At 38.4% G+C, this 14901-nt stretch overlaps 2 protein-coding genes across 3 annotated transcripts; both read left to right on the top strand.

Annotated features, from left to right (window-relative positions):
* Positions 1-950: 950 nt before the first annotated feature.
* On the top strand, positions 951-9974 carry adipor1a (adiponectin receptor 1a). Its single transcript, XM_008284696.1, has 8 exons — positions 951-1025; positions 3013-3228; positions 3309-3422; positions 4745-4916; positions 5091-5277; positions 6067-6254; positions 6506-6699; positions 7547-9974. Exons 2-8 carry the CDS (start codon positions 3082-3084, stop codon positions 7673-7675), a joined length of 1131 nt encoding a protein of 376 aa, XP_008282918.1. The 5' UTR covers positions 951-1025; positions 3013-3081; the 3' UTR covers positions 7676-9974.
* A 756-nt stretch (positions 9975-10730) lies between these two features.
* rabif (RAB interacting factor) lies at positions 10731-12913 on the top strand. Of its 2 annotated transcripts, XM_008284695.1 has the most exons (3): positions 10731-10856; positions 11341-11492; positions 12383-12913. In XM_008284695.1, exons 2-3 carry the CDS (start codon positions 11349-11351, stop codon positions 12629-12631), a joined length of 393 nt encoding a protein of 130 aa, XP_008282917.1. In that variant the 5' UTR covers positions 10731-10856; positions 11341-11348; the 3' UTR covers positions 12632-12913. The 2 variants fall into 2 exon arrangements, with proteins under 2 accessions (XP_008282917.1, XP_008282916.1); XM_008284694.1 differs by lacking the exon at positions 10731-10856 and having other exon boundaries at positions 11137-11492.
* The last annotated feature ends 1988 nt before the right edge of the window (positions 12914-14901 follow it).

Raw genomic sequence — 14901 nt, 5'->3', positions numbered from 1 at the left:
GGGTGCACATGTGAGAGGAGTGTACTTGAAGGCTGTTATTTATGAAGAAAAATACAACAAGAGATATATTATAAAGAGTAAGGAATACTAAAATCACTTGCAGTTTAGCCAGTAGTGGTTAGGCACTTCTAAATATGTGAAATTTTGCTACGGGGAGCACAATAAAGGAGAATATGACTTAACAGTTTCTGATATGTGGCATGTGCTGCATGTTATTTACACATTTTACATCAGAGCAAGTTAAGTCCCTGTGATTCTACCTGCTGTTTCTACATCTGAGAGGTACAAAGTTTATGGATGTTGTGACACTGGTTGAAGGAAAAAATCACACCTATGTAGAAGGCAACTAAACTTCTTTTCTGGTTCTTGTTTTTGCCTCTTGAACAGGAGGTGAAATAGAGGAAGTCCAGTTGGCTTCTGCTGGAGCATTTAGGATTACCATGACCTGGATGACAGAGAATCTACACAGACGCACGAATGCAAAGTTTATTGTCAGAGGAGGCGGCCATCTGTCATGACAGGCTGTGAGGATTGAGGCTTTCATCCAACCCCATATTTTTTGTCCTCTCAGTATCTGCTTGGCTGATCTCCATGCATCTTTTCTGTGTTTGTGAGTTTCACTATGGATTACAAAATACTCACTGTCGAGGAGGTGATAAAATTTCTCACCACAGTGCATTTGATTTAGCGGACATTGTTATGTTGCAAATACATCTAAGTAGAAACGCTAAATTAAATTATATTTAAAATAGAATTGCAAAATACTTACGACTACTATATGTACGTAAATCTACTATTTAGAAAAAAAATACATGAATTAAATGTTTCCTGTTTCAAATGTTATTGAAATGCATAAAATAAACGTAAACAGACAAAGAGGTTTCCTATCAAAACTGCTTTGCTCACATGAAAGGGGGATTTTATTTTGAAAAACCTGCTGGTTTACGGACGCGGCTGCCGTAAAGAATTGTGTTTCGCATTTCGATAAATAATTCACCTTCCTGGTTTGAAGACGACCTCGCCAGGTAACTTTGGGGCTTTAAATTAAATTGTCACCGCACATGTGAGTAAAATAGTCTTTCTAGCCGATGTTGTGGCTCGGTGTCGTCGTGAATACTTTTGTGTGGCTGTTAGCAGAGTTAATTCAGAAAACTGTGTCCTGCCGCTCGGCGCTAGCTAAAAGAAACGTTAGCAACCTGAAATACGAGCGATTCGACACCAGCCGCGTTATAAACCTTATCCGTGCTCGGTGTATTTCGGTTCGGCACATTTTTAGGAGCCGCAACAAACCGTGTTCATGTGTTGAATTGAGCTGGAGTCGTGTGTGTGTTGCGGTTGTTTACATTTTGTACTCCATGTTCCCTCTGTCGCTGCGCTGCTAATGTTCCCCAGCAGCCGTCTGTCAGCCTTCGCTAAACTTACTCCAACGTTTCGTGTTGTCAGCCTCGGATCTGCACCAGATGTGGTCGTTTTGTCTTAAATCGGGAATATTATCCTACTGTGAGCGTCGATGGGTCGTTTTTGACCAAAGGCAGACCTAATTAAGTTTAGCTGCTTCTTTTGTTCTCTTGTTGTTATTGTTTGTTCGACGGTGTCATATGAGATCCTGATTATTCACGGTCGGCTTTGAACCAGGAATTAGCTAAGTGCTTGATAACAGCATTACATTTTCACATGGGAAATGCTAATAATTGATCTGCAGTACCACAGAAATGCTAAATCAATTCACTGTGTACTCTATGAAAATGTACATGTTGTACACAGTCGGGTCCAGTGTGGCTGATGCGATTATCGATTATATTAATCTAAAGGACAGTAAACGGGGACTATAAAGCCAAACTGCCAGATTGACAAGTGTATTTTCCCACCGGCAACCGCCTTTAACATTCATACAGATTACAGCTCATATATGACAATATAGCATAGATAGATTATTTTTTTATTATGTAAATTAATGAACATTATTTTTCTTTCCAGAGGTATTTATAGGACCTAGTGAAAAAAATATTAGACAAACTAAACTGAGAAAAAATGCCCCAGGTTTTCAGTTGCTGATCCACTTTCACAACTAGGTTTTAGGTGAGATCAACCATCTGTGGCTACTGCACATAGCTACTACACATAATGGCCGTATTGAAAATATTCACTTTATAAAGTTTATTTAAGACTTATTGTTGTGAAAGACAGCTTGACAATTAATCGACTTCAAACCAAAGTTTTTAAGCAGTGAACTGGCAATGTGTTTAAACTGACAGGTTAATTATTTTACAAGTTCATGCCATTCTCTTTGTGTGACAGTCACACTTTAGATGCCATCATATGTTTTAAATCTGTTACACAATATTGAACTATCCATCCATCCATTATCTATACACCGCTTAATCCTCACGAGGGTCGCGGGGGTGCTGGAGCCTATCCCAGCCGACTTAGGGTGAAGGCAGGTGACACCCTGGACAGGTCACCAGTCCATCGCAGGGCCACACTTAGAGACAGACAACCAAGCACGCTCACATTAATATTGAACTAAAGCTTTGTAAAAATAAAAAAATCGTATTGCAAACCAAATCACAATTTCTGCCAGAAAAATCCTAATTAGATGTTTTCCCCAAGTCATTTAGCCCCGTTGTGCAAGAACATTTTTGATGTTGATAACTGCCAGCTGAAATTTTACTGGAAAAATTTCATTTTTTCATTTACCAGTCAATAATGTATGGACTAGCAGTATCAGACATCTGTTTCATTATTTACTGCTGTTCTTTTGCATTGCCACACAACCCAAAATGTACAAAACATAGTAACCGTCTGACCTCTGTAGACATATTGTATGTTTTCTACCTCTTTCCTGTATCATATAGCGATTGTGTGTACTTATCTTTATTTAGTTTAGTGTATGTGCTCTAGCTGTTTCGCCGTATTCCTATATTTGTATCTAAGTTTGTTCTCTGGAGTCTTATTTCATGAATCTGACCACATACTTGGTCAGTCGAGCTGATTGAGGTTCTGGTTCCCCAGGAGGAAATTGAAGTGTACCATCTGAAGCAGAATACAGAGACTGTGAGTGGGTCATCAGGCAGTCTCCCTATGTCAGGCCGAAACGGGTCTGCTAGTGATGCAGACTGCCGGATCTCTGAGGACTGCCATGTCCCAGATGTTGAGCTGATGGAGCTAGGGCCGCTGCTGGAGGAGGGAGGGGGCCGGCAGGCAGCATCTAAAGGCGCCCATCCAGAGGTAGGACTGTTTCAGAAAATTTCCAGAGAAGAACTGTCGTGTCTCAGCAACTTCAGCATTTTCTCGTGATCTCTTTAAAGGGAGCCGCGATGCTTGCCGATGAAGAAGAGGAGGATGATGAGGTGGGAGAGGTTCTGACTTTACCGCTTCAGGCTCACCACGCCATGGAGAAGATGGAAGAGTTCGTACATAAGGTAGTAAAGTCTTTTCAGTGTAGTAAACAGAACTCATGGAGGGAACTTAACCTTTTGCGAATATATTGCAATATATAAGTGACAAGAAATTGCAGTAGAGAAACGCCGTAAAGATATGTTTAAGGTATTTTAGAAACAGGTCATGTATGAGCAATGACAACTGTTTTTTTGGGGGGGTTTTTTTGTTTTTTGTTTTTTACTGGGAATGTTCGTACATATCTAGGTCACAATTCTGTAATATCACATTTGAAGAGTCCTCATCAATGTTGTTTCTATTTTAGAACATATGTAAAAATATATATATATATGTGTGTGTTGGCCAAGGTATTGTTTTTTTTGTAGCATGGAACTACAATTTACTGTCTACAGTGCCTGTTAAAACTTTGTGCTTTGACAGTGGCACCGTTATCTAAGATCAACCTAGCCGATTTCAGACTTTCATATACTATCATAAGAATCCTGCCGGAGAGATTGGCAATGATTTGCAACACTTTCAACAATAGAGTCGTCTCGTCTCAGTGTAACTTCAGTGTTACTTATTGCTTATTTAAACTTTCAAATGTGGCAGAATCGAGAAAAGAAAATAGATCCTACAGCAGTACTCCAGTTTGTTCATAATCTCATGTCAACTCAACATAAATATTTCAGTGACCACTTTAAATGAGCTGAAACTCAACACACTGTTCAACTCGGAAGCGTGCACCAGCTCTACCACTATTCTGTGGTTTAGCAGGAAGGTTAGCGGACACACAGTTGCAGATCCGGATGAACAACAGCAGCAGCAAGCAGGGATTAACCTGTGACTGCCCTGTTGTTTGAGTCAGGTGGTTTTTTTTCATTATACAACATCAGATACAGGATTTATGTGTGGTATAGGACTGTCACACGTCACTGTTTAAGGCAATGCCAGAAAGACATATTTAAAAAAATAAAAAATGTTGACTAGTTAATATATCCTCTTTTTTTGAGGGGGAAAGTCTAACCCACAGTTTAAAACACCAAATAAATTCAACATACAACCCAGAAAACAGAAGCGAGGTGCTTTTTTCAGACATGGTTTATTTGAAAAATCATGAAATATCAAAGTAACTGATACATAACTTTTTTGTCATTCAGGTTTTTTTGGTATTTGACTAATTGTATCATGTCTAAATGTCAGCTTAATGCAATGAAAAGGTGATGTAACTCTTTTATTTCTTTGTCATTCGGTATGTTTTTATTAATCATTTATCCTTGCATCACCCTGGATGCTTTCAGGTGGAGAGCCGCACTGTACCGGAGTATTCAGGTCTCCGTGAGTCAAAGTTATTCTTGTTTTTCAGGTCTGGGAGGGGCGCTGGCGGGTCATCCCTTTTCATGTCCTGCCTGAGTGGCTGAAGGACAACGATTACCTCCTGCACGGCCATCGACCCCCTATGCCCTCCTTCCGAGCCTGTTTTGGAAGCATCTTTAGAATTCACACTGAGACAGGAAACATCTGGACTCACCTGTTAGGTGAGCATGAAAAGCATCACATCAAATCAAGCATAAATGTTAAACATAGCATCAGATTTGAATTGTGGATCATTGTGGATACTTCTTGTCTGTTCTAGTGTTGACTGTCAGTTAAACTGCTTTTTTTCATCCAGGAGTTGGACAAAAAAAGTGAAGTTGTTTTGTCTTTCTCAGGGTTGATCTTATTCCTTTGTCTGGGCACATTAACCATGCTGCGGCCCAACATGTATTTTATGGCTCCGCTGCAAGAGAAAGTTGTGTTTGGGATGTTCTTCCTGGGAGCTGTGCTCTGCCTCAGCTTCTCCTGGCTCTTTCATACTGTCTACTGCCACTCTGAGAAAGTGTCACGCACATTCTCCAAGTAAGGCATCACACTGTCAGACAATGTTTGTCATACACTTGCTTTGCATGTTGTAAAGGAATCATCTGTAACTAACAGCATTTTTCCTGAACTAACTTCTCTTGTCATTGGCAGATCTTTAATTTTAGTTACCCATAAGTGTCTTTATACTGGACATGCAGCTCTACTTTGACACCTACACTGCAGTGCAGTTAATGAGGGATAAACCCACGATTATCAGTCAGGGCAAAGTAGTGAATAGTTGCAGTAATCAAAAGACACAAAACCCAAATGACTGAAGGAACAGTGTTGCTCGTTAAATCACAGTGCTGGTGGTTTTACCCCACCTCCTCTTATTCATATGCCAAATGTCGTTGTGCAAAAAATTAAACCCCAAATTGCTCCTGCAGAGCCTGCCAGCAGTTTGCATTGGAGCTCTGCCATTTTTGTGCAAGTGTGCAGAAAGTGAGGCAGGGTGAAGCACTTAAACTGATCTGTGGTTAAAGCTGCAAGATAAGTGCATTTATTCTGGCAAACTGTTGTAGTATCGCGTAAATTTTAGCTTAATTATTATTTATTGCACAACTACCTGCACTAATTACAACCTCAAAGATACTTAAAGAGTCCATTGTGTGTTTTATTATTTCCAAAGAGAGTTTGTTATACATAAACACTGCATATAAAATTGGAAAAGGCTCAACGGCAAAGTTGTTAACTCTTTTTTACATGTGTTCTGTGAACCTTTTTGCATCTAACACATCTTGCAGCCAAACACCTAACAGTTGTCCATGTGTCACTTTCTCTTCTCAGGCTTGACTACTCGGGCATTGCACTCCTCATCATGGGCTCCTTCGTGCCCTGGCTGTACTACTCGTTCTATTGCTCCCCTCAGCCTCGACTTATCTACCTCACCATTGTATGTGTCCTTGGCATCGCCGCCATCATCGTTGCCCAGTGGGACCGATTCTCTACACCTCGTCACAGACCTACAAGAGCAGGTGCTCACCGCCTGAGGATAATATACGTTTCTACCCTGTTAGATTTGGGTGGTCAATGCAGTTTTATCATGTCTGTCACTGTTTTTGCCTTTCCTGAGCATTGGTGATAATATTCTCGCAGTGGCAAACCATTGTATGCAGGGGAAACGCTGATAATATGTTGTAGTTAGGAATGACTGCTGAGTTTTGTTTGAAATTAATTTGTAATCATTTTTGTTTAGTCTTGTAACTCACGTCCATGCTACTCTTAGGCGTGTTCATGGGTCTCGGACTAAGCGGCATTGTCCCCACCATGCACTTCACCATCGAGGAGGGCTTTGTTAAGGCCACCACAGTCGGACAGATGGGTTGGTTCTACCTGATGGGTGCCATGTACATCACTGGTGCTGGTCTGTATGCAGCCAGGATCCCTGAGCGCTATTTTCCTGGCAAGTGTGACATCTGGGTAAGTGTTTAACATGTTGCATAACTTAATTATTAGAGTTAAAGTTACACAAACAGTAGGGGACAGTAGACAAGGTGCAACAATCCCCCACAGTCCCCATGTCCTCAAAACATACAAGAATCAAGTTATTATGATGCCATTAAGAAAAGAGCTGTTTAATTTCATGTATACAATAAAAAAAAAGTGTGACATATTTCTAATTAACCTAGATTAATAATTAAAACCAGCAATGATATTTGAGTTTTGAAATTTGCACAAAATAATACTAGTTTTCTCTCTTACTGTCAACACTAAAGACACAGAAATGTTGTTGGAATAAACTTTACTGAAATTGTCAGTGGACAAAAGCGACCTAAGATCTTGGTTTTTATGCTCAGTGTGAGCTCAACATAGTGGCCATTGGTTGAACTGTACAGTGTGAGCAGAAAGGTTGCAGGTTCTGGCTGCGTAGGAAAGCTGGTTAAAATATGTAGTGTGAGTTAACACCTTGCACATGTTGCATAAATTGCCACAATGTCTGCCCAGCTTCCAAGGCTAGCTTTGCAAGTATGTCGACATAAATAGATTTCTGACTGTAACTGTTCGACACACGCGGTGCACCCGTACCAAAGCAAAGAAATTTCATAATGAACTAAACGTCTGCATCAAACTGACTGGGATAGTTATACCTACCGTTGCACCTCTAGAAGACACACTACTTGATGTTTAACAATCAGGAAATTAGTGACTAAAGAAGAAGCTTCCCACTCAGTTGAAGTCTTTGGATGTACTTTTCATTGTTTAATCAAACATAAGCAAAAGATAATAAATGTTACTAATACAAACGTCTTTCTTTCACTCTTCTTAGTTCCATTCTCATCAGATTTTTCATGTTCTGGTCGTGGCAGCAGCATTCATCCATTTCTACGGGGTTTCAAACCTGCAGGAGTTCCGCTATGGCCTCGAGGGAGGATGCACAGATGACTCTCTACTCTGAGAGGCTTGACTGTGACTTACTTATACTTTTCTTTATAGCCCCACAAACACACACACACACACACACATACACACACACACACACACAAAATGCTGCTGGAATTCAATATAGTCACTTTTTGCCCCTTCTGTATTTCTGATTTGCTAACATCTTGTTTGGGTTTTAGTGGTCTTTCTGCTTTTGGCTCTTTTTTGCTCCAATAAAGTAGCATTAACTAGCCAATGAAATATGGAGGGAACAGGCACTACTTGTTACAATAATAAATACGAAGCTTGAACTCAGCATTTTCAGCTATTATAAAAAACGGGATTTTAACCAAAATATGTATTTCTGAAACTGATAGTCTCTTCTTAGAAGCTCACGAGTACCCCCAACCTCTTCATCATCTGTTACCATTGCACAAAGGGTACGGAGAGTATTATTTGTGCTGTAGCAGAAGGCACATACTGTAAATCATTCCCTTTTCCACTTCCAGTTTCCATGCAGGTTAGAGGATGAATGTACTGTCCACCAGGAGTTTGGTGTTGAGCAGTCCAGGACCATTTAGGTGCTTGAGAACTTACAGTACACACACATTTGTAAGAGGGTGATGAACATATAAAGATGTGTGTATGGATACCACCAGATGTTTTTTTTTTTTTTTTTTTTTTTTGAACTGTATTGACACTGATTGTTCATCTTTCGGTTACAACACTGAGGACCATCACAAATCCACATAAGCCCACTCAGCAATAAACCATAAGCTGTATTCTGAAAGTCCATTCAACACCAAAATCGAATACTGTTTTTTGGTGACTTTGTAACATCTGTCCAAGGTATACAGATGGAAGACGGCCTGCTGGCTGCTTTACAGCACATTTTACAGCAATGTATATTAATGTGCACTGTTGCTGTTAAATTAAACAATCAATAAATCCTTTTAAACAAAACATATAGCTTAGGTCCCATAAATATGATCTACATGTGTCTGAATAAAAGAGGTGAAGCTAAGAATTGAATAGGGTTGGATATTTCTCAGTTTCTTTGAATTTTATGCTGAATTTCATAGAGGTTCCCTTGCCTTTGATGCATTATTTTAATTGACAAAAACAGGTTGTTTTTCAAATTGTTTAATGGCACAGATAATCTGTAAAAGTTTGTAGCTGTTGTGGAAAAATGTCTCTGCTTAGTTCAGGTTAGACTAAGATGCTTATAATGCTGAAGTGACAAGAAGTACCCTGTCACCATTTGCAGTCAGACAATACATCACTGATTCATTTCTGAGTAATAGTTCCTGGGCTACGCACAATGTACAGATCTGGATCCGTTAAACTGCGTTTTGGTCAGCTAGAGATTTTTCTTTTGTGCTAGATTTCCGATGCAATGAGAGGTGTAAATATCAAAAGCACCTTAGTGTATACTATTAAATTGAAAACTTTAAATCACCATATGAGGTTTAAAATGTGTTCTGTATGATTGATATAAACTTTTAGTATTCCTGTGCCTTAGGCCAATGGAAATGTTTTTAAAGAAAATGGCCTATCTTAACAGTCAAGGGAGCGTCAAGGATTTCCAGATGTTGACTTTTCTTGTTTTCCTTGCCATATATATAAACACACACACAATCGAATCATTATTGAACTTACAATTCCATTGATAGGTTGTATGAACTGCTGTTTAAGACTCCTTTTTCTAGATGAACTTATTCAAGCTTTATTACAAAGACTAAAACGATGTGTATTCTTGACTTTGTGTAATGTCCTGTGTAGAAAGTGATAAATCATACATTTCACTGAAATGTAAACCTAAATATTTATTAATGGTAATCTTGGAAAATTATTGTAATAAATTTTTTTCCACATGTAAAAAAAAAAAATGGTGTCTGGTTTTCTCCAGTGCATGTTTGAAGGTGTCGCAAATGAGAGAGTAATATAAAGTCAGAAGATTTCTTGTAAATGTGGGACTTTGACTTTTGTAAATGTCACATTTACAGTGAACAATGGTAAAGACAACATGGTCTGTTTGTTATCAATGATCTGTCACCATACATATTACATTCCTGTCTTTAGAACAGAGAGTGAATCCAGTGGCCAGGAGATGTGAATTCACAGCTGATATGCTACTAAAAACTCTCATGCATGATCTCACGCTAAAATAAACTGAAAAATAATTTGATTGTATCAAAATTTCACATTGCCAATAAGAATAAATGAGATGTAGCTGGTAAGCAGAAAGATAGCATGCTTCCTTTAAGGCTGAACAACATTTTCTATTCTACTACTATATTCATAAAGAAAACAATAAACAACTGTGTCTATTTTTTATGGGGGTTTTTTTTGTTTTGTTTTTTTTCCTCCTGAATTCTTACTCCCCTAAATATATGGGCTTTATAACAATAAAATAGATTGAGACTTACTGATTGAGATAAATGTTCTGTTCTATAATATAACACCAAGTTTGTCAACATTTTTAGCTAAATTAGCTACTTAGCGGACCTTGTTTTCATTTTGTGGTACTTTATCCTTCACCATATTTAGGAGAGAAATATTGTACTTCTTACCTCTACATATATATATTGCTACAAAGTAAGGATCTATAATCACTATAATCCAGTTGTAGAAGATGATACTGAGGACAACCATTTTGCATACTTTTTTTGTATTATTATTATTTTGAAGTACTTATCTTTCTTTGGTAAATATCCAGGATTTTTTCCTCACAATTTAAAATATCTGAATATTTGTTTAATCTATTTGTTGGAACAGACCACGCTCAAAAATGGTAAAGTCTAAAAAAGTGACTAATTATTCCTAAAATTATTTTTGTTTCTGAAAGCTGTGTGAAACCAGTTTTAGAGTTTTGAACAAACCAGACATAAATCCATCACGTTAACATTTTACATTGCATTCGTTTTTAAAAGGTTGCTCAGGTAGTATTTCAGTAAAGCATAATGTACGGCAAAGGAGTCCAGGGTGCCTTGCAGGCTTGTTAAACTAATGGTTCAATGCAGGTAAGAAAATTTATTACAAAGAGAGACAGTTTAATAATGCGGAACCAAATCACAGCTCCATGTTTTAGAACGAGAGCATTTATTGGCCGGAGCACATCAAGACCCGCTAGTATGCTCGCCTAGCCTTAGCTAACACTTTGTGTTTTACGGTTTTATTGTCATTTTCAGTATTTTCTTTACTTTGACCTCTAGGTATGTCGTCTTTGGCTTAATTTAAATGTGTGTCCTTAATATTTATGAATTCAGTTATTAGTCTTGTCGCAGTCTGTTGAGTTCAGTGTTAGCATAGATGTTAGCATGAATGAGAGAGGCGGGGCTTCCTGTATAAGGCTATAGCCGTTGAAATTCATGTCATTTTTGTTGTTTTTTTAACATAAATATCTTGGAATGTAATTCAGTTACATGCCTGGTACTTGTTCTGTAATTAATGAAAAATTAGTTGAATTTTCTCTGACTTCCGCACTACAAACGTCCTGAAGGCTTGTATCCGGTCCACTCACTTTGTGTTGTGTGCCCAGCCTTTATCTTCGTAAACGTAGCATTTTCAGTTATTAGTTGCTAGTTGGCCCTTACAGCTAAGTTTTGTGTCTTGGATCAATCGGCTTGGCCTGGTGAAAGAGTCCTTGTCCTGATCCTCTTTGTGCATGTACATCCGAGTAAACTTGCTGTTTGTCAGGGTTCGAGATGGACAACGAGCCACAGTCCGGAGACGGCACGGACCGGTCCGACCTGGTCTCTGAGGACGGCAAGAACAGCAAGTCTGTGTTGTGTCAACGCTGTGGGTCCAAGGTGCTGTGTCCAGGGATGGCCGTGTTTGCAGAGAAGGAGGTATGATGCACCATGTTCATCCGCAGGTCGTATAAATAAATCACATAGTTTTAATATTAGTAAAGCCCAATTTAACACAGGAAGGAGTCGCGGTAGCTCAATAGAAGGACTGAATAATTAATCAAAATACTATTGCAGTGTGGACCAGTGTAATAACCAAGTGGCACGAACTGCAGTTTTTGATAAAGGTAAAATGTGTCACCACACACCATTTAAAATGAAGCTTCGTGGTGCCAGAGACAGGCCCTTGCATTCACATGATTTTCTCCAGATGACTAAAGTAGTTAGGCATATTGCAATCACAAGAAATGTCAGTAATCACAGCATGATTGTTTTTGCTTATTGTTCAGCCCTACTTTACATGATACCACTAAAGACATGCACTAGAGTAAGTCTTAACTCGAGGTAATATTATTTCTGTCTTATGCTACTGTCTACTTCTACTTTTCTACAACTCAAAGGGACGCATTGTACTGTTACGCCACTACATTTTTGTTTTTGACAACTGGAGTTACCGCTTAATTTATAGTTTTAAGTGATAGATAGATAGATAGATAGATAGATAGATAGATAGATAGATAGATAGATAGATAGATCTGGCCTTCAGCACCACAAACTAGTGCAAACCAAATAAATTAAGTAATAACAACAAAGGTAATAATAACTAATACCAACCAAAATGACTAATAACGCAGAAATGTACAGAAGAAACAGACTGACATCCACAAACATACATATTATATACAAGAAAAACAACATGAAAGCATCAATACAATATTATATATATTACATCATATTGTTAATAATACATTTAGCAAAATGTTTGCACTCCCAATTTTGTGTTCTTCCAGTGTTTTCATATCATTTGGGCCTGTATTTTCTCCCACCAGCTGTTCCTGCCATCCATGCGGAAAAAGAGCGGCCTCAGCAAGACAGACGGCTCAGTAGACGGTGACACTCTGACTGCCCACTGGTTAGTGGACGACATGTACACTTTTGAGAATGTGGGCTTCACTAACGACGTGGGGAGAATCAAGTATCTCATCTGTGCAGATTGTGAGATTGGACCAATCGGCTGGCACTGCTTGGATGACAAGAAGAGCTTCTACGTTGCGTTGGAGAGAGTGAATCATGCGTAGTATCGATGCATATGTGAGCCCACAAGAACTTTAAAAAAAGTGTTGGCTGGCTATGTGTTGTTTCATGGATTTACTGTCAGAGTTTACCCCAACTATATCCATAACACACACATTTACAAATACTGTTATGTGTATGCGTTTGTGGTAACGGAATTGTGTTGCTTTCATTCTCATCTATCACACTGACAACAGTACAATTATCCTGTTCTATTAAAAACACGTTTGGGATGCTGATGTTGAATGCCATCCTTTCAGCTGCCTCCTGGATAAAATGAAAATGTTCCTGTGTATTCTGTATGTTTTACCAGAATTGACACTAAATCAGGATTTTTAGAAACAATGAGTCTTTAAAGTCAATTATGAAGCAACTAAACCAAATATTCATTGACTTCACCTTTTCAGACTTTGACGCTTTTCTTTGGATTATGGACTTCTGGCCAAACAGATTTTTTTTTAAAATACCGTGAAAATAATTATTTTTAGAAGCCCTAATAAGTTTCACTCCATTTTGTAAATTACAATAAGCATGGCAGCCTGACATTTAGCTTGCTAGTTTTTCTGCTGACAGGAATACAAGAAATGTTACATACTAAATAAACTAAACTAAAACTACTGAAGTGGACGTTTTCAGTTATAAATCAGTTATACAATCACCACAAGTATCAATGAGGCAAGTGCAAATCTTATGAAGAACTGCTTTGTGTGCAGCTGTTTAACAGTCAAGATGGTCGACCAGTTAAATGTGTGTTAAAATTCTCTTTAACTGACAGCAGTCATTAACTTGGTTGTCTTAAATTCCCACAATATGCAAACTTGTATTTCAAATATGGTGTTTACTGGAGTTATTAAATTTGTACCCACAAAAACTTAACTCAGAGATCCTGAAATGTGCTGCTGTCAGCCGTAAAGAGAGAATATTTAAAGGTACAGATGTTTATTCATGAAACGCCAACATTCGAAAGTTGTTTGTTGCTTCACACAAATTGCAAAAAAAAACCATTTTATTTGCGATGCTCATTAGGTTGTAAAATTACACTTTAAAAAATCTGCCTCATCTCCTTCAAAGACAATGTTCCAATGACTGGAATAACCCACAGACCTCACTGTGAACTGCCTGCAGAAGAAATGCCTTCTGTGAAAGCAGTTAACATGTCTTCTGGTTCATGCAAGTGACAGAATGTGGCTGGTGGGTGAACCTCACCCTGCACATAAAGAACAAACCCCTCATTATTTGGAGGTGTAGCTCCACCGTTCACCACTAGATGTCCTGATTTCATTGTTCAACTCAGACATTTATCATTTCGTGGCTGCCAGCAAATCTCCTTTATGATGTGGTCCATTGTTACTTTGTGTGTTCTGCACCTGCCAAACACAGGCTCTGCATGCACCCAGTAAGCCAAACCCACCACATCAGTGCCAGCCATGGTAGTTAGCTGATAACAGTGTGGTTATGGTGGTGTTAAATCTGTCTGAGGTTCCAAAGAAAGAAATTTATTGTGTATGTAGAGGTTTGTGTTTAGAATGCTATAAAAAGAGCATTAGAAAGTATGAGTGGAATGAAAGTGTGAGAAAAAGACGTATTACTATGATAGCTTAAGTAAGAAGTAGACATTCCAGCTAATTAAAAACTATGTGTAGGATTAATCCAGGGATGATTGAAAAGTATGTAACAAATGACTGTACATAAGAGTCAAGAACACACACCAGGGACTAAAAGGCAGAAAGTTTGTGGTTAGTGTGAGTGAACGCCTTTAAATGCTTCTTTTTTCCTGTGACAGCAAAGAACACCTGTTATATCGCCCTCTTACAGCTCACCGTCCAAAATCCCTCCATCAACAAGAAGTTCAAATGAAACTGAGAACCGGGACATTCAAATCAGTTTCTCATACAAAGTTAAACAAAAGAAGGGATTGGCCACATTTTAGAAGCAGCTACCAGATGAAATCTATGAGGTTGTGTCCAAAATGTGAGCTTTATTTTAGAGCTGCAAAGAATAATCAATGAATTGTCAACTACTAGTCATCAAATATTTTGATTATCAGCTAATCAGTTTGAGCAATTTTTCTGTATGAAAAAAAAATAGTTCTCTACTTCCAGCTTCTTAAAATAGAATACTTTCTGTTCTTTTCCCTCCTTTTTGACAGTAAACTGAATGTCTTTGGGTCGTGGACAAGGCAAGACATTTGAGGACATCTTCTTGGGCTTTGGGAAATACTGATCAACACGTTTCATGATTTTCTGACATTTTATAGATCAAAGAACTATATGAT

Source organism: Stegastes partitus, unplaced genomic scaffold (assembly GCF_000690725.1).
Source record: "Stegastes partitus isolate 25-593 unplaced genomic scaffold, Stegastes_partitus-1.0.2 Scaffold368, whole genome shotgun sequence".
Lineage (NCBI taxonomy): Eukaryota > Metazoa > Chordata > Actinopteri > Pomacentridae > Stegastes > Stegastes partitus.
This window is presented reverse-complemented; position numbering and strand designations above follow the sequence as displayed.